Here is a 20,290-nt window from a genome sequence, read left to right as displayed (position 1 = left end):
AAACTGGGGACATCCTCTGGAGAACTGTCTTGCAAACCACTGTCCCCAGCCTGATCTCCCTCTTTCTTACCCACATTGTACATAGCACAGGTGAAATCGGGCCAAAACAGGTTGAGACACCTCTGGCCCAAAGTTGTAAAACAAATCTTTATGTCTGGCCATGGTATTAGGCAGCGTTAGATCAGAAGCAAATTAACTCGGAGTGATATACAATAAGGAGCTTATAGTAGGGATTTTACCACGCAAAATTCTGGTGACTGGTAAGACTGTTTATGTGGAGCTATCGCTTTTTGCCGGGCTATTGCCTGGCATGAGCAGGGCTGACAAGGGAAAAGGAAGGATTGCGAAATGGGTGAGGGCAAGTGCAAGTTGGAGTGCATGTGGACTAGGCAGAACCCACGGGGTGTCACGCCACCTTGGAGCCTCTGACTTTGTTAATGTGAGTCACCTGCAGAAGAAGTTGCCAGCCCATTATTGCGGAAGTAAACAGGCTCTTGGCCAGGAGTCAGAGAAGCCACAGGAGGAAACCTGGTGGGAGGTGATAGAGAATGGGCTGGGCTGCTGCTGCACACCAACCAGGTGAGCCAGCACCTGTGACAACACGTGTGTGCCGCAACTACTTCTGACCCTCTCCCAGCCTTCCAGCATTACCAGGGCTGCATCTTCACTTCCACCTTCCCAGCTTCATGGACATTCCAGATGGCCAGCGGTAGTCTGGGGTCATAAAGGGAGGAGGGTTCTGGGAAATGTAGTTCCACCTTAGCTAAGTTAGCACAAAACCACAGTATCCCAAAGTCAAGAAATCTAGACCCTCACAAAGCTGCCGCTGAAACAGATTCAGTCCCCATTGAGGGATCAGAAGGATGAGAAACCTGCCAGGAATCCATAGCACTTGGGTCATGAGATATCTTCAACCGTAGCGCTGCCTTATTGTCTGCTGTTCTTACTTAAGGCCTGAAAATCCTGCTTCTATCTTGGCTATCACAAACAAGTCGTTGACCATTGGCAATTAATTCGGCCTCCAGCCCTGTTCCCTCCCCTGAGGTACTGAACGTTCCAGCCCTCTCATCACATGGTTGGTTCAGGCAACCAGCCCCCATCCTTCGGTGGGGTCCAAAAGTCACCATTAACATGTCAAAGACACCTTTTCTCCTCTCACCACTTAGGAAATTCCAAGGATTTTAGGAGCTCCGTGCTGAAATGGGGATGAAGACCAAAAATATATTTCTACTATATTAAATATTATGGGGTACAGAGAAGTTTCAAGCTTTAAAAATTGTCCTATTATATGCTGTCTTAGCCCAGGTTGCCTCCGAATGTCAGATGAAGAAACAGGATTGGCGGATAGGCAGAGTGAAAGAAGAAAGGTGGAAAAGCTAAGACAAGGATGCATGAACAAGTTGGTGTCTACTGTGTGACAGTTGCTCCTCCCATGGGACTTTCTGAGGAGCCTAATGAAATGGCATTTCAGACCTATCTACCTGGGGAATGAAAGAGGGAATAATTTGTTTATTAATCCCTTACTTCATTCTCACTTTGGGGTTCTGAGTGGAATCCTGTAGGTATCCTGTGCTACAGCATCGGAGAATCCAAGGCATGGTGAACAGTCTATGACAAAGCCCCAAAGTGAGATTGCATCTGAGTGAAGCTGATCAAAGCCCATATGGGACTGGTTATTGCAACAGTGGCTGGAGAAAGAAATCTGGCTGAAGAGAATTAAGTGGGCCACAAGAGGGATCCAGTAAAGTCCATCCTTGCAATACTTAGATTAACTCATGCCTTCCGTTCAGGCCATGTCCCGTGACCTGGTTATGGGAGACAATGGTCTTCCTGAGATTTAAGGAGACTTACTCACTTTTATTGGAAAGTATGGTATGTGAAGACATCGGATTTTCACAGAGAAAGCATCAGGCTTTCCTTGGTAATCTTCCCACTGAATTATATGGTAATAAAATACCAATATCTGGTCATTCTTTTCTTTCTGGACATATGAGAGTCAAAGTTTCCCAGTCCTTTTGCAGTAAGACAGGACAGTGTGACTATGAGTGGTCAGTGAAACATAAGCAGAACTGACATGTGTCTCTCTGAAATGGAGGCAGGGAACAAGCCCCTACATAATTTTCCAGTCTTTCCTCTCTCCTCTTGAGCAGAAAGCATGGAGTCTATTTGTTGAGATAACAGAACAACAATAGCCTGGATCACTGAATCATCCCGTGGAGGACAGCTGTCTAGAGGCATGACCCAGCATATAACAGACTTTGCAGGAGTAAGTAATGAACCTTATATGTTTAGCTGCTGAGATTTGGGAACTATGTATTATAATATCATAACCTATTCTGCCTAAAACACCCTTGAACATTTGCACATTTCTTGTGCTTTGTAATCAAAAGTCAGGAGAATGGGTTTATATTTCTTTATAAACTATTTATAATATGCTATAAGTTGAATCGATGCTTAGGAATAATTAAATTCCTAAGTGAGGGAATGTACTAACATTCAGAGCCAATAGGGGACTTCCTAACATCTCCTGTCAAGTCAGAATTCATCATTGGAATTGGGAGTCTTGGTTGAGGTCCTAGTCCCTGCCACAGGGAATGTCTCTTAGTGAGTTTTCTGAACACCTAATGTGTTCATAGGCATGGAATCTTCAAATATCCCTTTACTTTTTGTTCCATACTAAACACATCTGTATCATTGTCCATTACAACCTCATTCCTTAATAAAATTACACATATTTTCCTGGGGATAAAGTTTTGAATTGCAGAGCCTTCTCAGAAGCCCGCATTTGCAATGATGCTACCATAATTCATTGTTATATCTCAGCATTGTAGTTGATAAATAGTTGATGTTTGTTGAATTAAGTCAAATTGAACTGACATGAATTGAAGGAGGAGGAAGATGATATGATCATTGTGCTGGGACTTTCTATCTATTATGAGGTGGCTAATATTATCCCCTTTTTGCAGATGAGGACATTAAGGTTTAGAGAGATTGGGTAAATTGCCAAATGTCATACTAATTGTAGTCTACATTGAAGTCTGTGAATTCTAAGATCTGAGATAAAGCTGACCTTCCTCCCACAATATCATAATGCTACCTTGAGTTGAAACAAATGTAAATTGAATCAAGGTGAATTGAATTGAACTGTATTGAACTGAACTGGAAAATCCATCACAATGTAGAGATGTGGGGCTTAAGACTCTGTAGTACTTAAGACTCTGTAGTACTCGTATTATTTATGGTGTATCATTACACCAACACCAATCACAACGTGCCTGTTTCTGAGAGGTGATACTTTAAAATATTGAACTCTTAATATGTTTTAAATCTACTTTTATTAAGAAAAGTTTTAGCTAATAAAAAATGTTTTGAATGAAACTCTCGGGTGACTTATATTGCCGTACTCACCCCTATCTCCTTCTTTGTGAGAATGACTCCTTTGATCTCAGAGTGCAGGGGATAGGCCTGACTGGCACAGGTTCCAATACTTCCGGTCTCATTTAACATATCCACATGGCACAAAGCTGTCCATAGTGATAATCACACTAGGGATATTCACTGGTGTATCAGCTACCAAGAGAAGCTTTTGAAGAGGCAGGTTCTGTCACTGGGTTTCAAGTCCCTTCACACTTAGAGCCAACACCCTTTGGGAAAAAGCAGCAACTTGCAAGCATGTCATTGTGGAATGCTAGTTGTACAGACCATTTAAAAAAAAAAGAAACAAACAGATCAGGTTCAACTGCCTCATTTCTCAGAAGAGGAAACAATGCTAATACCTCGAACTGATCTTACAGTTTATAGTTTGTATAAAGAGTTTCCACACATGCATTATCTCATTTCTTATGTCATTGGAGACCTCAGCGCTAGGAGGTTAAATAAATTGCTTAAGGTCACATGGTTACTTAGTGACAGAACAAAAAGGAAGTGTTAGAAACCCAAGGTTTGTTATCTGTGTGTTTTTCATTGAATTACCTTCTTAACAAATACATAGTGTCATACCCAATAGATATTGTACTTAGAACTTTGGGTTGGCATTGCAAAAAGAGGGCATAAAATAGTCAATAAATGCTGAATTGCCCTCAACTGAAGACAATCTAAAGCAATGAAAAAAAGTTGTCTGTACAGAGTAGGAAGTGACAAGTGCCTTTGAGTGTTTCTAATCATTTTCTAGGGGAGTTCATGTAGGAGTGATTACATCTGACTCAGTAAAGAGAAAGGTTCTCAAGGATTTCTAAGAGAGGGGACATTTGAATAGATTTTTGGATAGCTAGAATTTGAATATGCAGACCTACAGTAGAGAAAGCAGAGGGAATTGTTCTAGATTGGGACAAGGGGCAGGAAACATGAGACACATCGGAAACAATGAGGACTCTTGCCTTAAATCTCAGCTACGTTATCTTTTTATATTTTAATATCTAGAGTATCATGAATTATCTTTTCAAAAAAAACTTCCCGGGGCACCTGGGTGGCTCAGTGGGTTAAGCCTCTGCCTTCAGCTCAGGTCCTGATCTCAGGGTCCTGGGATCGAGCCCCACATTGGGCTCTCTGCTTGGTGGGGAGCCTGCCTCCCCCTCTCTCTCTGCCTGCCTCTCTGCCTGCCTGTGATCTCTCTCTGTCAAACAAATAAATAAAATCTTTAAAAAACAAAACCCCCAAAAAACCAAAAAGCCAAAAATCTCCCCACCCAGTAGGCTATGGAGTAAGATACATTTTAAAGGGGTGATGGACTGTTCAATCAATGGTGTCTCATCAATGAGTCAGGACACTAGCACTCATCTTGACAAAACTGAGAGTGAATGGAGAAAACTAGCAGAAACTTAGATTCAAATTTTAAGTTGTGGAGAAATTACAAAAGGCCCTGAATGCCAAATCAAAGTTGTTGAGACTTTATCACACAGGCAATCCAGAACCACCAAACATTTTTTGTAAGAAGTAATAGAGTACGAAAAACATTTAGGAAATTAAGTTGACAGGAATGTGTGGGTAGACACGAATAGAAAGGCGGTAGAAATGTAGAATATGGAGAGGTGATTAAATAGTTGAGAGAAGCAATATGAACTGTTAAATTAGTTACTGAGTAATAAACACCCCAAAATTTAATAGCTTAAAACCACCACCATTTATTCTATAATTCTACCAAGTAGCAGTATGGGCTGGGCCTATCTGGGCAGTTCTGGTCTTAGCTGATCTAAGCCACATGCCTGCAGCTAATGACCAGAGACGGCCAGTCTCCGACAGCTTCAGTTGGGATGAGACATCCTTGCTCCGTGTGGTCTTTTCATCTGCCAGAAGACTAGCTCAGATTTGATCACAGGAAGCCGAGAAGACTTTCTGTCTGGAGAGTGGAAGTGCCTAGGGCACTTGAAGCCTAGACATGCAACTGGCTTGATGTTACTTCTGTTGTGTTGTTACTCAAGTGGCTGCAAAGTCATATTGCACAGGTGCATGGATAAACGAGAGGGAAGGAAATAAGTATGGGTCATTTCTCCCTCCAGCAATCTGCCATATTCTCCAATTTTTTTATCATTATTTTTTCATATAATTTTTTTCTCACTATATAAAAGATATGGAGGAATAGGCCATTTTTCTGGAGTATATCTTATTAGTAATTTCTCTCTAATTGTCACTGTCTTTGCTAAAAAGAAGCATAGCAATATGGTTTTATCTTTGGTTAAGAAATCACCAATTCTATTTTTATGATTTGGTTCTGTTAAGCCTGAAATATCTGCAGCTTTTTATATCATATTTAATAATATCAATTAATGTGGTTTATGACTAAATTATCTTTTTTTTCTTCCTATGTTCACATTACATTACAATAAACACATGGTACTAGGCTTAGTTAATGGAAAGTGTATCATTGGAGGCCCATGAAGGATCTTGATATTCCAACATGTCATTAAAAAAAATATGTGGTACTGAAAATATTGAAATTACTTTGATTCTAGAATTTCACTGAAGTGCTCATTCGGTGATTTTTTCCCTCAGTCTTTCTTATTCCATTGGTAGGTCTGTTTTTTAAGATCTTAATAAGTCAAAGGGAACCTTTCTAGTATTTTTCACACACTAAGAGGGGCAGAATAAAACACAATTGAGCATCTTAGGAAAATTTCCCTTCAAGGTCAACTCAAAGGAAATATGCTTTCTTTCCACATCTACTTCATAAACATCTATTTCATAGAGATATGCCTCTGGTTTTCATCCATGTGCTTTCGTGAAATTTGAAAATTTACAAAATATATTGTTAAATAGAAATCTCTAGGATTCTATCTATTAGAGTAAATATTCTCACCAAATCATGTAATTTCATTTTCTAAATACTTATGGAACCTGTGTAGGCTCACGGCTACTGCCATTTCTCCAGCTGACATCTTCATCACTTCTCTTCTGGACGAATGAAGTACCCTCTTAACTGGCATCCTCAGTTCCAGTTTTTCCTTTGCAATGTGTCCTTTTGGATCTCAGAGTATTTCTAATGGAATATTAGTCTGGTAATATGTTCCCTAAAGAAAAATGCTCTCTGGGGGTGCCTGGGTGGCTCAGTCTTTAAGTGTCTGCCTTTGGCTTAGGTCATGATCCCAGGGTCCTGGGATCAGGCTCTGTGTCAGGCTCCCTGCTCAGGGGGAAGCCTGCTTCTCTCTCTCCCACTCCCCCTGCTTGTGTTCCCTCTCTGTTAAAATAAAAAAAGAAAAAAATCTTAAAAAAAAAGAAAAAAGATCTGTGTTCAAATAAGTTGGAAATGCTATATAGGCCATACTCTTCATGTGTATAGAGCCAAAAACCCTTTCAGCACTTTGAAAGCTTTGAGAAGTCCTGAGTAACAGGAACATAGTAACGTGCTTTTCTCATCCACGTTACCCATGATCACCATGCGTGTTTAGTTTGTAGTACCTAGTGCTTGAGGCAAAATTAGAATAATTAGAAGACAAAGAGTCAGTATTGAACACTGAACTTCCAAAAGGGGACTGTGAACATCAAGACTAGAAAAATTCTTGAAATCCCAGCTTTATCAAGAGAGCATGGATTTATAAATTCCAAAAGATTTTTTACGTTTCAAACTCCAGTCTTCGTGGAATCATAAATACTAAATTTTACAAAAAAAAAAAAAAAAGAGGGGTTTATCAGAAAATAGTAGTGTATAAAGAAGGCCTACCAGGCTGAGAAAGGAACATGAGTTTTCACGAGGGGGAGGGGAGATACTTGGGAGGGACAGGAAGAGGATAAAGAAGCAGCCCGGATTCTTCAGAGACCCAGTGTCTCTACCTCCATGGGTCTTCATTCAAGAGATGCCAGAGAAGTGAGATTAAAAATCCCAGGCAAGTTAAAAGGGAAGTTGAAACCCTAGGGTGTATGTATTGCCTTTACCAACTGAAACTCTGTAAGGATACAAGATCCTTTTGTGCCAATATGGGACAGTCACAGTGGAATAGAAAAGATTGTACTCGTATTTAGGCAGGAAACAGAAGGGGATTTTGCCAATTAAGTTTCCCTTGACAAATATTTGGTGTGGAAAGAATTAAAAATTTCTTCCATGCTCCTATTGAGGCAAATAAAAATAGTTGAGAAATAAGACTGGTTGTGTTATGGGTCACTACAGTAAATGGCAAGGCGATCCCATCTGAAAAAGACTAAAGCAGAAAGATATGGCTGAAAAGCAGAAGATTTAGAGTGCTAATGGAAACCAAGGAGACACATAATATCCAGAAGTAAGAATGAGGATGAAGCTCTCAAGACTTTTGATTTTGCTGAGCGAACAGGCAATGACTTATACCTAAGAAGTAGATGCAGTTAGAAAAAAGGCCACTGCCCAGAGTTAGGTGAGACAAGCTGCACCTCAACCAGAATTCAACAAGAAAAAGCCCAGAAGTCATTTCCCCTCAGTCCTGGACATTTTTTGGAAAGAAAATTGTGTAAGATCACCTGGAAGTGAAAAATCGCTTAAAGGAGAGTTTAAACTTTAAATTGAGTGAACATGTACCTAAGTGAGATCTTAAACTGGAAAAGATTGAGTTACCTGTAAATGGGAAGTTCACAGTATTGCTTTCTACCCATCATTAGAAATGGGGATTATAAGGGAACTTAGTTACACAGAAATATCATAAAATTTTATACAAATGAGATGTAGGTATAAATTGTCTACTCTATTACATAGAGAAAAATCCCCCATATATATGTGTCTATATATATATATATATATATATATATATATTTAAATTAACAAGTGCTGTCTTCTCTTAGAACTAGTATTGGATGGAACATGCTCTGGTAAATAAGGTCCTATGTTCTTATTAGAGTGATCTCTTAAAAACAATCTTCTTTCTTTTTGATTAATCCTTTTTGAATGCTTTTTGGAATTCTTACATGTTTGAGGCATTATGCTAGGTATGGTACCTGAATTAAAATGATGTCTCTAAAGTTCTGACCTCCAGGAAGCCACAGACTTACAGAGGAAATATGTGCTTGTTTTGGCAACATATATACTATTTTTAATTTAAATTTTGTTATTAAATTATTAATTTATATATTATTTATTAATATAAATAATTTATATATGTTAATATATATTAATGATTATTATTTTGTTATTTTTCAGTGTCCTGTTGGTTTCTGGAGTAGCATTCAGTGATTCATCACTTACATACAACATCCAGTGCTTATCACAAGTGCCCTCTTTATTGCCTATCACCCACCTAGCCCATCCCACATCCACCTCCCTCCATCAATCCTCAGTTCTCTATCATTAAGAGTCATTTATGGTTTTTTTCCCTCTCTCCTTTTTTCCTTTCCCCACTTCCTACATGTTCATCTGTTTTCTTTCTTAAATTCCACATATGAGTGAGATCATATGATATTTATCTTTCTCTAACTTATTAGCATAATGCCTTCTAGTTCCATCCACATCATTGCAAATGGCAAGATTTCATTCCATATATATATATATATATATACAGCCAAACTATGGAGAGAGTCAAAATGCCCACTGACTGACAAATGGATAAGGAAGAAGTGGTATATATATATATACCAAAATGCCCACTGACAAATGGATATATATATATATATATATATATACACACACCACTTCTTCCTTATGCATTTGTCAGTCAGTGGGCATTTTGACTCTCTCCATAGTTTGGCTATTGTAGATAATCCTGCTATAAACTTTGAGGTGCATGCACCCCTTCAAATCTGTATTTTTATATTCTCTGGGTAAATACCTAGTAGTGTAACTGCTGGATTGTAGGGTAGATTTAACTTTCTGAGGAACCTCCAAACTGTTCTCCAGAGTGGCTGCACCAGTTAGCATTCCCACCAGCAGTGCAAGAGGGTTCCCCTTTCTCCACATCCTTGCCAACACCTCTTGTTTCTTGTGTTAATTTTTTTTAGCCATTATGACAGGTGTGAGGTGGTGTCTTATCATGGTTTTGATTTGTATTTCCCTGATGCTGAGTGATGTTGAGCATCTTTTCATATGTCTGTTAGCCATCTGGATGTCTTCTTTGGAAAAGTGTCTGTTCATGTCTTATGCCCATTTCTTAACTGGATTATTTGTTTTTTGGATATTGAGTTTGATAAGTTCTTCATACATTTTGAATACTAACCCTTTATTGGATATGTCATTTGCAAATATCCTTCCCATTCCATGGGCTGCCTTTAGTTTTGTTGATTGTTTCCTTTGCTGTGCAGAAACTTTTATCTTGTTGAAGTCCCAATAGTTCATTTTTGCTTTTGTTTCTCTTACTACTACTACTACTACTACTACTACTACTACTACACCTTCTTTTTCTTCTTCTTTAAAGATTTTATTTATTTATTTGACAGAGAGAGAGAGAGAGAGAGAGATCACAAGTAGGCAGAGAGGCAGGCAGAGGGAGAGGGGGAAGTGGGCTCCCTGCTGAGCAGAGAGCCCGATGCAGGACTCAATCCCAGGACCCTGAGATCATGACCTGAGCTGAAGGCAGAGGCTTAACCCACTGAACCACCCAGGTACCCATTTCTCTTACTTCTAGTGACATGTCTAATAAGAAGTTGCTATAGTCAAGGTTAAAGAGGTTTCTGCTTGTGTTCTTCTTTAGGATTTTAATGGTTTCCTTTCTCACATTTAAGTCTATCATCTATTTTGAATTTATTTTTGTGTATGGTGTAAGAAACTGGTCCAGTTTCATTTTTCTGCATGTGGCTATCCAGTTTTTCCAACACCATTTGTTGGAGACTGTCTTTTTTCCATTGAATATTCTTTCCTGCTTTGTCAAAGATTAGTTGACCATAGCTGTGGGTCCATTTCTGGGTTCTTTAGTCTCTGTTCCATTGATGTATGGGTCTTTTTTTGTGCCATTAGCACACTGTCATGATGACTACAGCTTTATAATATAGTTTGAAATCTGGAATCATGATGCCTCCAGTTTTATTTTTCTTTTTCGGAATTGCTTTGGCTATTCAAGTCTTTTGTGATTCCATACAAATTTTAGGATTGTTTGTTCCAGCTCTGCAAAAATATTGGTGGTATTTTGATAGGAATTGCATTAAAGGCAACATATATATTAATATTAGAACAGTACAGAGATGACTAGCATGAATTCTGAACAAACAGGAACATTTAGGAGGAGTTCCACATTTTTCTCTTTAAGATGTTATACTTTCTCTTTAAGAAAATGATTTTGGAAAATAAAAATCTAAAGGTTGCATTTAAAATAGCATCAAAACCATAAAATACTTAAGGATAAATTTAGCAATACATAAAAAAACCTTGTACACTGAATCCATATTAATCCATATTAATGAGAGAAATTAAAGAAACCATTACATAACATGTTAATTGATAAAAGACAAAGTTGTCAAGATACCAGTTCTCCCCCAAATTATTGTATAGATTTAATACAAGCCAAATCACAATTCCAAAAAGTTTTTTATTTTATAAATTGGTAAGCTGCTGTAAAACTTATATGGAAGAGCAAATAACCTAGAATAGTCAAAACAGTCTTGAAAAGGGAAAATAATATAATGTAGGAGGGCTACCCTGACTTCAAGACTTACTTATTGTAAGGGGCACCCAGGTGGCTCAGTTGGTTAAGTGTCTGCCTTTAGCTCAGGTCAAGATCCCAGGGTCCTGGGATGGGGCCCCATGTAGGGCTCCCTGCTCAGTGGGGAGCCTGCTTCTCCCTCTCTGCTTCCCTTGCTTTGCTCTCTCACTTTCTCTCTGTCAAATAAAATCTTTATTTAAAAAGATTGACTTTTTACATAGAGTAAGACTTTATCTTACTTTACTTACTATGTAAAGACTTTCTGTGAGGCTACATTTAAAGACAGTGTGGTTTTTATGAAAAGATAGTTAAATAAAACAGAACATGGAATTAAAAAGATACCCACACTTGCACGATCAATTGATTTTTCGTAACAGTTTTGAAGGATTTCAATAAATGGTGCTTGAGCAACTTGATATCCACATGGAAGTAAATGAACTTTTAAGTTTTAAACTTTAAAGTTTAAATTTTTTAAAAAAGTTTAAACTCTCTATCATGCTGTGTGGTCACTTGAGATGGATCACACACTTAAATTTAAAATCTAAACTTACAAAGCTTATAAAAGAGAGCTTATGAAAATAACTTCATAAAATGAGGGTAGGCTGGGAGAAATCATTTGCAAAACCATACATCTGGCAAAGGACAAAGAACTTATGGCTGACAAATAATAAAAAGATAGACAATTCAATGGAAAAAAAAAAAACCTGAACAGGGACTTCACAGAGGAAGAAATATATATGGCAAGTAAATAAATGTAAAAAGGATTGGACATCACTAGTGAGCAGGAAAATGCAACAAAATCACAAAGAGATACCGCTCCATGTTTAGTAGAAGGGTTAAATGTAAAAAGAACAACACTAAATGTTATTAAAGCTATGGAGCAACTGGAATTCTGACACACTGACAATGGAGTGTAGTATAGTACAATCAAGTAAGAAGGCTGTTTGTTGCTTTATTGTTTTTTAAGTTGAATGTACAGCTGCCTTATTTAATAATTTCACTCCTAGGAATTTATCCAAGAGAAATGAGAATATGTGAACACATAAGACTGTGATAAATACTCATAGAAGCTTTATTCATATTTAAAATTAGAAACAACCCAAAGGCCTATCAAAGAGTAGATAAATAATTTTGATACATTTATACAATGAAGTAATATTAAGCCATAAAAATGAAAAAATGTTGACTCCTACAACAACATGGATACATCTTCATACAAAACTAGAGAATGAACATTATATTATTTCATATGTATGAATTTCTAGAATAGGAAACCTTACCCTATTGGGGCAAGGAATATCCCTGGCAGAGTCCAGAGAATTTTTTACAATGGTGAAACTTCCTATTGTCTTTTTTTTTTTTTTAAGACTTTATTTATTTGACAGAAAGAGCACAAGCAGGGGGAGTGAGGGAGAGGGAGAAGCAGACTCCCTGCTGAGCAGGGAGCCTGGATGTGGGACTCTATCCCAGGACCCTGGGATCATGACCTGAGCTAAAGGCAGACGCTTAACCGACTGAGCCACCAGGCACCTGGAAACTTCCTAGATCATAACAGCAGTGTGAGTTACATGGATGCAGGCATTTACCAAAATTTATTGAATTGTACACTTAGCATGTGCATATTTTACTGATTATGTATTTTACTCTAAAAAAAAGGAATACTGAACTCTACTTAGTAGGAATGATTTTCACAGTGGTATGGACAAACAATTCTGAAATAATTGTGTGTTCTCTGAGCAAATAAGTAAATATATTGATGATAATGGGTGCCAAATTTTCCTCTGTTGCAGTTATAATTATGGGAGGGAGACAGCTAGAATGAACACAGGAGTGTTGAAGTGGAAATAGCATCACCAGGTAAATTCATTGTTTTTAATATGTAAATAGGTAGATACAGAAATAAATGTGTGTGTATTTTTTTATTGTTTTTCCTAGCTCTGAACACTGAGAGAGGTTGAAAGCCATGAAAAACTAGTAACAATGACCCTAGCTAAGACTCAGATATTGGCTCCTAAATATCATTCTCCACTAAAAAGGACCCGGGCCTCCTGGAGGAAAGAAGAATTCCAGGGCTAAGCTAAAAAATACAGAATGAGCTGCTCAAGAAAGTCAGAAACTATTCAAAGAATGTTGGAGACCTGACAAAAGGACACCAAAACCAGATTGGAGGGGTTACTGATATCCACAATCTGCAACCACTGGGGCATCAATATAAATAAAGCTAGAAGAGGATTATAATCCACTGATTATAAACCACTGATTCATAAGATAGAAATATGTGGGTCCAAATTGATATAAAACTGAAGGAATGAATGAAGACGTCATGTAGTAGGGTGGTGGTGGGGAAATGCCATGGTGGTGAAGGCAGGCATCAGATTGTGGGACCAGGCATGTGTCCTCACAGCCCTCTTCACCTGCTCAGACATCCCCCTGGGCTTGGAATAGCCTTTCCGTTCCCTACCAGCTTGGTGTCCTCCTTCCCCTACTTCTCACAGTGTATCTTTTATGTTACCACCTTTGGAAAGGTTTCTTGATTTTTCTTTTAAGATTGTATTTATTTATTTGATGGAGAGAGACACAGCGAGAGAAGGAGCACAAGTAGGGGGAGTGGTGGAGGGAGAAGCAGGCTTCCTGCTGAGGAGGGTGCCTGATGAGGGGCTGGACCCCGGGGATCGTGACCTGGGCAGAAGGCAGATGCTTAATGACTGAGCCACTCAGGTGCCCCAGATTTCTTGAATTTTAAGAAGCCTCTTAGTGTAGTAATTATTGATCATTTGTTGTCTTATTTTTCATAATCCTTTTCTTAGCATAAACATCGGAAATTCTTTTTATATTCCTTAGAGCTCTCTTTTTTTCTTAGGGTCATTTTGTCTTCTATATTTCCTAGTTCCATTCCCCTAGCCCCACTGGCACTTAGAGATTTTGTCTCAATTTTTTTTTTTTGATGCTTTGTTATGGAGAATGCTGTAACATTAATTGCATTGTATTAAATTGTATCCCATCAATTGGTTGCAAGCTATGAAAATGAAAGTAATGGGGGTCAATTTAGCAAAAAAATTAGTTTATCTTGATGCCAGCTGTGAAAAATGCATAGGACTGGCTGAGAGCCAATCACAGAAGCCCTGTAAGGTACATCCTTCCACCTGCTTGCAGGAAAAACCTTATTTAAGAAAAAGAAATCAGCAGATAACTGCAGCTCTCCTTCTGTCCTTTGATTTAGAGATGTGTTTTGTTTTGCTCCCTGACTAGACAGTCCTGAATTGGGTTCCCTGACGACAGATGGCTCTGTCAGCCAGTTGGGCCAAATGAGTCAGTGATCTGCTGCAATGATGGACATCAAGTAGCCATGGAGGTATCAGGATGCCCACTAGCCCAGGATCAGAAAGGAACCTCATGCTGGTTTCCAGGCTTCCCATACCCGTTCCTCGGCTCCTGCTGAAAACAAACTTACAGAAGCCATAACAAAACAACCCTTCCACCCACCAGTCATTCTTTTCTGAAGATTAGAGGCAAAACTAAGAGCCAGTTCAAGAAGAAGAGACCCTCTCCCAGGAAGGGAGGAATTTCCCATTAGACTTTAGGGGGCAGGCTAGTTCAAATAGCGTATAGAACAGAGGACAGGCGCTAACCTTACCTCTGCTCCTTGTTGAGCTATAAGTCATTTGATAGTTTTGCTTTGCTGGATACTGACGTCACAGCCCTAACTGCTTCAGCCAGCTGAGCCTCACTATGTTATTGTAATGATAACTGAGTTGCAAAGTGAGGTTCCTTGAGTACCTGTTTTGAGACAGAATTCTGGAATATGGTGTGCACAGCCCTAGGGAAGGAAGGGCAGCATCCCAGGGGCTTTGGGAAAACTACCATTCCCAGTGTTTTCTTTGTATTTTTAGAGGTTTCCTCAGACCTGTTGGCAAATGTTTTGATAATCATGGGAATTACTGTGTATTGTAAATAATTATAACTGATATTGATAAAGTCTTTTCTGATTTTCATGGTGTAATCAGATCTTCAGTCTCACCATATTCTCATAACAAGGTCATAGGTATGACACGTATGAAGGAAATATAATAATCCTCATTTTATAGATGAAGATAGAGACTTGGAGATATTTTCTATTTTAAAAGGAAGAAGATTGGGGCACCTGGATGGCTCGGTGGGTTAAGCCTCTGCCTTTGGCTCAGGTCATGATCTCAAGGTCCTGGGATCAAGCCCTGCATTGGGCTTTCTGCTCAGCAGGGAGCCTGTTTCCCCCCCTCTCTCTGCCTGTCTCTCTGCCTACTTGTGATCTCTTTTTGTGTCAAATAAATAAATAAAATCTTAAAAAAAAATAAAAAGGAAGAGAATTATGCAATTCTGGGCTGAAAATGAGCTATTAACAGAAAACTGAGTGTCCAGTAAGCTGTATCTTAGGTATCTGAAGAAAATAAAAAGGGTTGGTGAGAAGAAAATAATTGGTTATTATCTGGCCAGATGTTTTCAGTAGAAGATGATAACAAAGGGATTGGGGATAAGTTCTGCCTATAAAACTTGGTCTTGAGATGTTCAAGGAGTTCATTGGGAGACATCCCTCCCTAGATTCACCCAGATGTCTCAAGATTTGTAGGACCTAGAGGAATAGGGATTGGTGAGACTGTAGATGACTCAAAGCACTTCTTTTATGTAAATGAAAACAGTTCCCAGCTCAGAGCCCTATAGGATACTATTCTGTTTTTTCCTCTGTCATTCTTGCTTCCTACTTCGTTACTGCACGTGCAGGCGTTGGTGACTCCGATTAGTTCAAAGGAGGATGATGCAATAAAGCTAGAGAAAGAAAAGGGGTGCCTGGGTGACTCAGATGGTTAAGCATCTGCCTTCGGCTCAGGTCATGATCTCGGGGTCCTGGGACTGGAGCCTTCTTCTCCCTTTCCCTCTACTACTCACTCTGCTTGTGCTCTCTCACACTCTCTGTCAAATAAATAAATAAAATCTTAAAAAAAGAGAGAGAGTGGGGTGCCTGGGTGGCTCAGTGGGTTAAAGCCTCTGCCTTTGGCTCAGGTCATGATCCCAAGGTCCTGGGATCAAGCCCCACATCGGGCTCTCTGCTCTGCAGGGAGCCTGCTTCCTCCTCTCTCTCTCTCTGCCTGCCTCTCTGCCTACTTGTGATCTCTGTCTGTCAAGTAAATAAATAAAATCTTAAAAAAAAAAAAGAGAGAGAGAGAAAGGAAAAAGTTTTGATTTTCAAAAGCCTTGTCTAAGGTTTAAGATAAAAAATGAAGAGATCAGTCAGATTCAGTTGTTCTTACCATTGAGGGAGGATAAAAATATTGTGAAATGGGAGAATAGCAAAGAATGAGTGGAGAGTATATAAGGAAATTGGATAAAAATGGACCCCAGTAAAGGGACCCTGGGTTCTTCACTATGCTTTCTCCACACTTTATCCCCTCTGTGTTTAATCCCAGGAGACAAAATCTACTACCAGGGAATTTGAGGATTTGAATGCAAATAAGAACCTAGCAACTTTTTACAAGTAACAGCTAGGATGAAAGCAAGACTTAAGTTTCCCTGTGAAGGAGCAGAAATATCTATGATTAGACAATAAATCAAAGGATATATTACCCTGAGGTCAGTCTATTGTCTTGCACACCATTAAAGGGGGATTGTGTGCTGATGTAGGCAGAGAATGGGTCAAAGTTCAGATAGGTGATGGGAGGAGGGAAAGTTAGCCAGAGTTTAGTTAGCAGGTATTTTGTTCATCACTGATCAGTGAGGACAAAACAGTTCAGCTAATCATTTATGAGGCAAAGAATAGGAATTTTGGAGGTCTGTGTTGCCCTGTCACAAGTAAATAAGAAGGAATCTGTGTGTCTTATCTGAGTCATGCATGGAATGGTGGTTCCTTGCAATAAGCAGTTTCCTAGAACACAAGAGTGGTGGGATTTTTTTTAACATTGCTGTTTCCTAGGATCACAGAGCTTAAGTAAACTTTAAGATTTTAAATGGATACCAGTAAACCAGGAAAACAGATTCAGGATGGTCAACTCTAAGATGTGTACTTGGACTCTAAAAATGAAGAGGGAAGGTACCACCATAGCAACAGCATCCAGGAACAAAACAAATATTGCTAGAAGAGCAAAATACTAGCCTCATATATCTTCTGATCAGCGTTTCAATGTAAGACACTGGAGAGCAACAAGAGACCTAAGTAAAGAATGTAAACTAAAGATTGTTTAACCAACCACAGTTTATTTAAAAATGAAGTCTATTCTATGAACGGTCTTGGTCATGCAAGAGCTCAGAAAATACTGTGCCATTGAGTCCTACTAGAAGGAATGATTAGACAACGAATTTGGCCAACTAAGTAAGTAGGTGAATAGTGGCAAAAGGACTGGGAATAAATATTGAATGTATTTTCCTGTAGAAAAAAAAAATACGGGAATTGAGATGTCAGAACGAAATATAAATGTTATATGTCTTTACTATGTAGAAATGATATAATTAACAAAAATTGGATAGGCAAGGGGGAAAGGAGGTCAGAAATTAGATAATTTATTGTCTCATTTAACTTCTTAAAATAAACACTATTAGTAACTAAAGTCAAGAGAGAGACAAGGAAAGAAAGGGAAAAGGAAGAAGAAATAGCCTTATTTTTAATCATTATAGTAGGGAACTTACAGAAACAGTTAAAAGAAGTACATGACTAAGGGTCTAATAAAAAAATATTACTATAAAGGTAACTACTAAAGGAAAAAAAAAACACACAACTTGAATAGCAGACCAACAACACACAAAAAGTAAAAAAAAAAACAAACCCAGAATTTATAGTGAAAGAGTACCCTTAAAATGATACAGAAAATGGAGCAAAGACAAAACATAACTTTTATATCAACTCACCTGTTAAAAGGCTTATCTTAGCTTGTTTAACTTTTTTTTAAATTTTGTTTTTTTTAAAGACTCAACTTAGTTTTTTTTTTTTTTTAAGATTTATTTTATTTATTTATTTTAGAGAAAGAGATCAAGAGAGCGCAAGCAGAGAGAGGGTGAAAAGGAGAGGATCTCAAGTGGACTCCAAGCTGATGCAGAGCCCAACATGGGGCTTGATCTCACAAACATCAGATCAGGACCTGAGCTAAAATCAAATGCCTGACACTTAACCAACTGAGCCACACTCAGGTGCCCTTTAACTTAGTTTTTAAAGGAAATGAATCTCCGGGATGGATTATGCAACTTAATTCTATGGCATAGACTCATCTAAAACAAGGTACTTCAATAAGGCTGAAAATAAAAGAATTAAAAAGAGCAGACCAGAAAACACAAATAAAAATAAGCTAGGACTCCAGCCAAAGAGAATATTGAGAAATAAAAACCCAATAGTGCACAAGTGTGTAACTCACAATGGGCATATTACAGTTATGAATATCTGTGCACTAAACATTCATAAAGCATAAATTACAGGTGATAAGAGCAGGAAACAGACATAAAAACACTAGTGGGAGACATGAATTCACCCCTCTTGGTCCATGTCAGATCAAGTGGATGAAAATAATTAAGTATATTGAATACTGAAATAACATAAATAATAGATAGAGCTAATTGATAAGGTAATTCTGTACTTTATTAACTTTGAATAAGTCTTGGAATATTTAGAGGAATTGGCCATATATGGGGCCACCAGAAGATCCTTAATCTATTCTGAATTTAAAATAAACAGGAATTTTCGGTACAGCCTTTTCTAATCACCATGCAATGAAACTAGATAACCAAGAGGCCCTTTTACCTGGAATTTGTAATAATATTTTCTTAAGATCTAAGTTGAAGAGGAAATAAAAAATGAAATTGCATTGTATGGAGAAAAGAATATAATAACACTTCTGAATCTATGAGATGTAGTTAAAAGGGGCTTTAGAGGAAAATTCATCATCTTAAAATACTTACATCAGCAAAAAATGGAGTCATGGGGCTTGTGCACCCTTTTAGACCAGTGCAGACCTAGGGGAAAGCAGTTCAGTGCAGGCCTGGTGTATGCTTCTGTCTGGTCAGAGTGAAAAGAGAACAATGCAGAAGGCCTCTGGTCCTCTAGTGCCTTTACACTGGGTTGGCCTTGGCTGTGCAACACTGGTTGCTTCTGGTAGGTTCAGTGGCTGTGCAAAATCTAGTGCCCTATCATCGGCTGCTGGGCTTCTCGGTGGCTTAGCAAGCCTGGGTGCTTATCAGCTCTCTCAGGATCTGAGGAACATTTGGGTTTTCCTAGTTATATCTGGAACCTTAAATGGCATTATAGGAATGAGATTTCATCACTCTGGATGGATTAGGCCTGTGGGCTTAATCTTGGGTGCCAGTTTGTTGACAGTCACCAAACTTGGAATTAGTGTGTTGAATAGATCCTGTCAGTAGCAGTCATGTCCGAGCTTGGACTTATGAAGAATTTAAAACTTCCGCTATTCTTTAGTGTATTAAGAGAATTAAGTGCAGCATTTTCACTCATTCTGACTTTTTACTTAAACCAAACCAAACAAAATGTCATTAACATTCCAGGAGAAGAAAAATCAATCATTATCATTACAGCCTTGAAGAGGTGGGTGGTATATATCCCGAGAGCTTACTGTTATTCTCTTGTACAGTTTGATTCTTGTATATTGATGTTATCTCTTCCTTCTGTATCTATAGGTAAAGGCTAACGGGGAAATGTTAGGTATTAACATTGGTAGCACCGAAACCCCATACTCAGAACAATGTGAAAAAAATCTTTTATGAGATTTAGGTTTTCTGTTCCTTGGTTCATCCTAGAGCACAGATCTACTTTGAAATTTTGTCAAGTGACATATCCATGAAAATAAAGTTTACTGTAATTTAAAAAAAAAAGGAGTCATGAATAGATACCCAGTTCCAAATTTAGAGCGAGAAAATAAAAATTAACTCCAGGAAAGCAGAAGTTTGGTAGACTGAAGATTGGTCCCACTTTCTCAGCTCTCTCTGTGTATGTTCCCGCCTCTCGCCCCTGTGCTCCAGCCCATGGATTTCCTTGGCAGATGGGACGCCAGTAGACGGGATGCATCGAGGCTTGCAGTGCGCATGCGCAGCAACATAAACTCTTGTGTGTCTGCAGTTGCCCTGCAGTTGCCTGAATAACAGTCGTGAGCTAGCCTGCTGGTTCTGGAGGAAGACAAGAGACACAGAGGGTTGAGCTGCACAAGCAATCCAGAGCGTGACACAGAGCTGCTTCAGCCACCACAGCCTGGAGAGAAACTGCCCCAGCCAACATTGAAGTTCCAGCGTGACAGTGCCGTGGAGAT

General features: G+C 38.7%; 1 protein-coding gene across 1 annotated transcript; it reads left to right on the top strand.

The window, feature by feature from the left end:
• The first annotated feature begins 19,052 nt into the window (after positions 1–19,052).
• On the top strand, positions 19,053–19,391 carry LOC116869803 (transmembrane protein 14C-like). The gene has a single exon (XM_032861402.1). The coding sequence runs from the start codon at positions 19,053–19,055 to the stop codon at positions 19,389–19,391; it is 339 nt and encodes a 112-aa protein (XP_032717293.1).
• Positions 19,392–20,290: the final 899 nt, after the last annotated feature.

Source organism: Lontra canadensis, unplaced genomic scaffold, assembly GCF_010015895.1.
Source record: "Lontra canadensis isolate GAN:19392208 unplaced genomic scaffold, GSC_riverotter_1.0 scaffold20, whole genome shotgun sequence".
In the NCBI taxonomy this organism is placed as follows: Eukaryota; Metazoa; Chordata; class Mammalia; order Carnivora; family Mustelidae; genus Lontra; species Lontra canadensis.
Note: the sequence above shows the minus strand (reverse complement) of the source record. Positions and strands in the feature narration are given on the sequence as shown.

Coding starts and splice junctions, on each gene's coding strand:
- LOC116869803 (XM_032861402.1), top strand. CDS start 19,053: ATGCAGAAGGCCTCTGGTCCTCTAGTGCCTTTACACTGGGTTGGCCTT.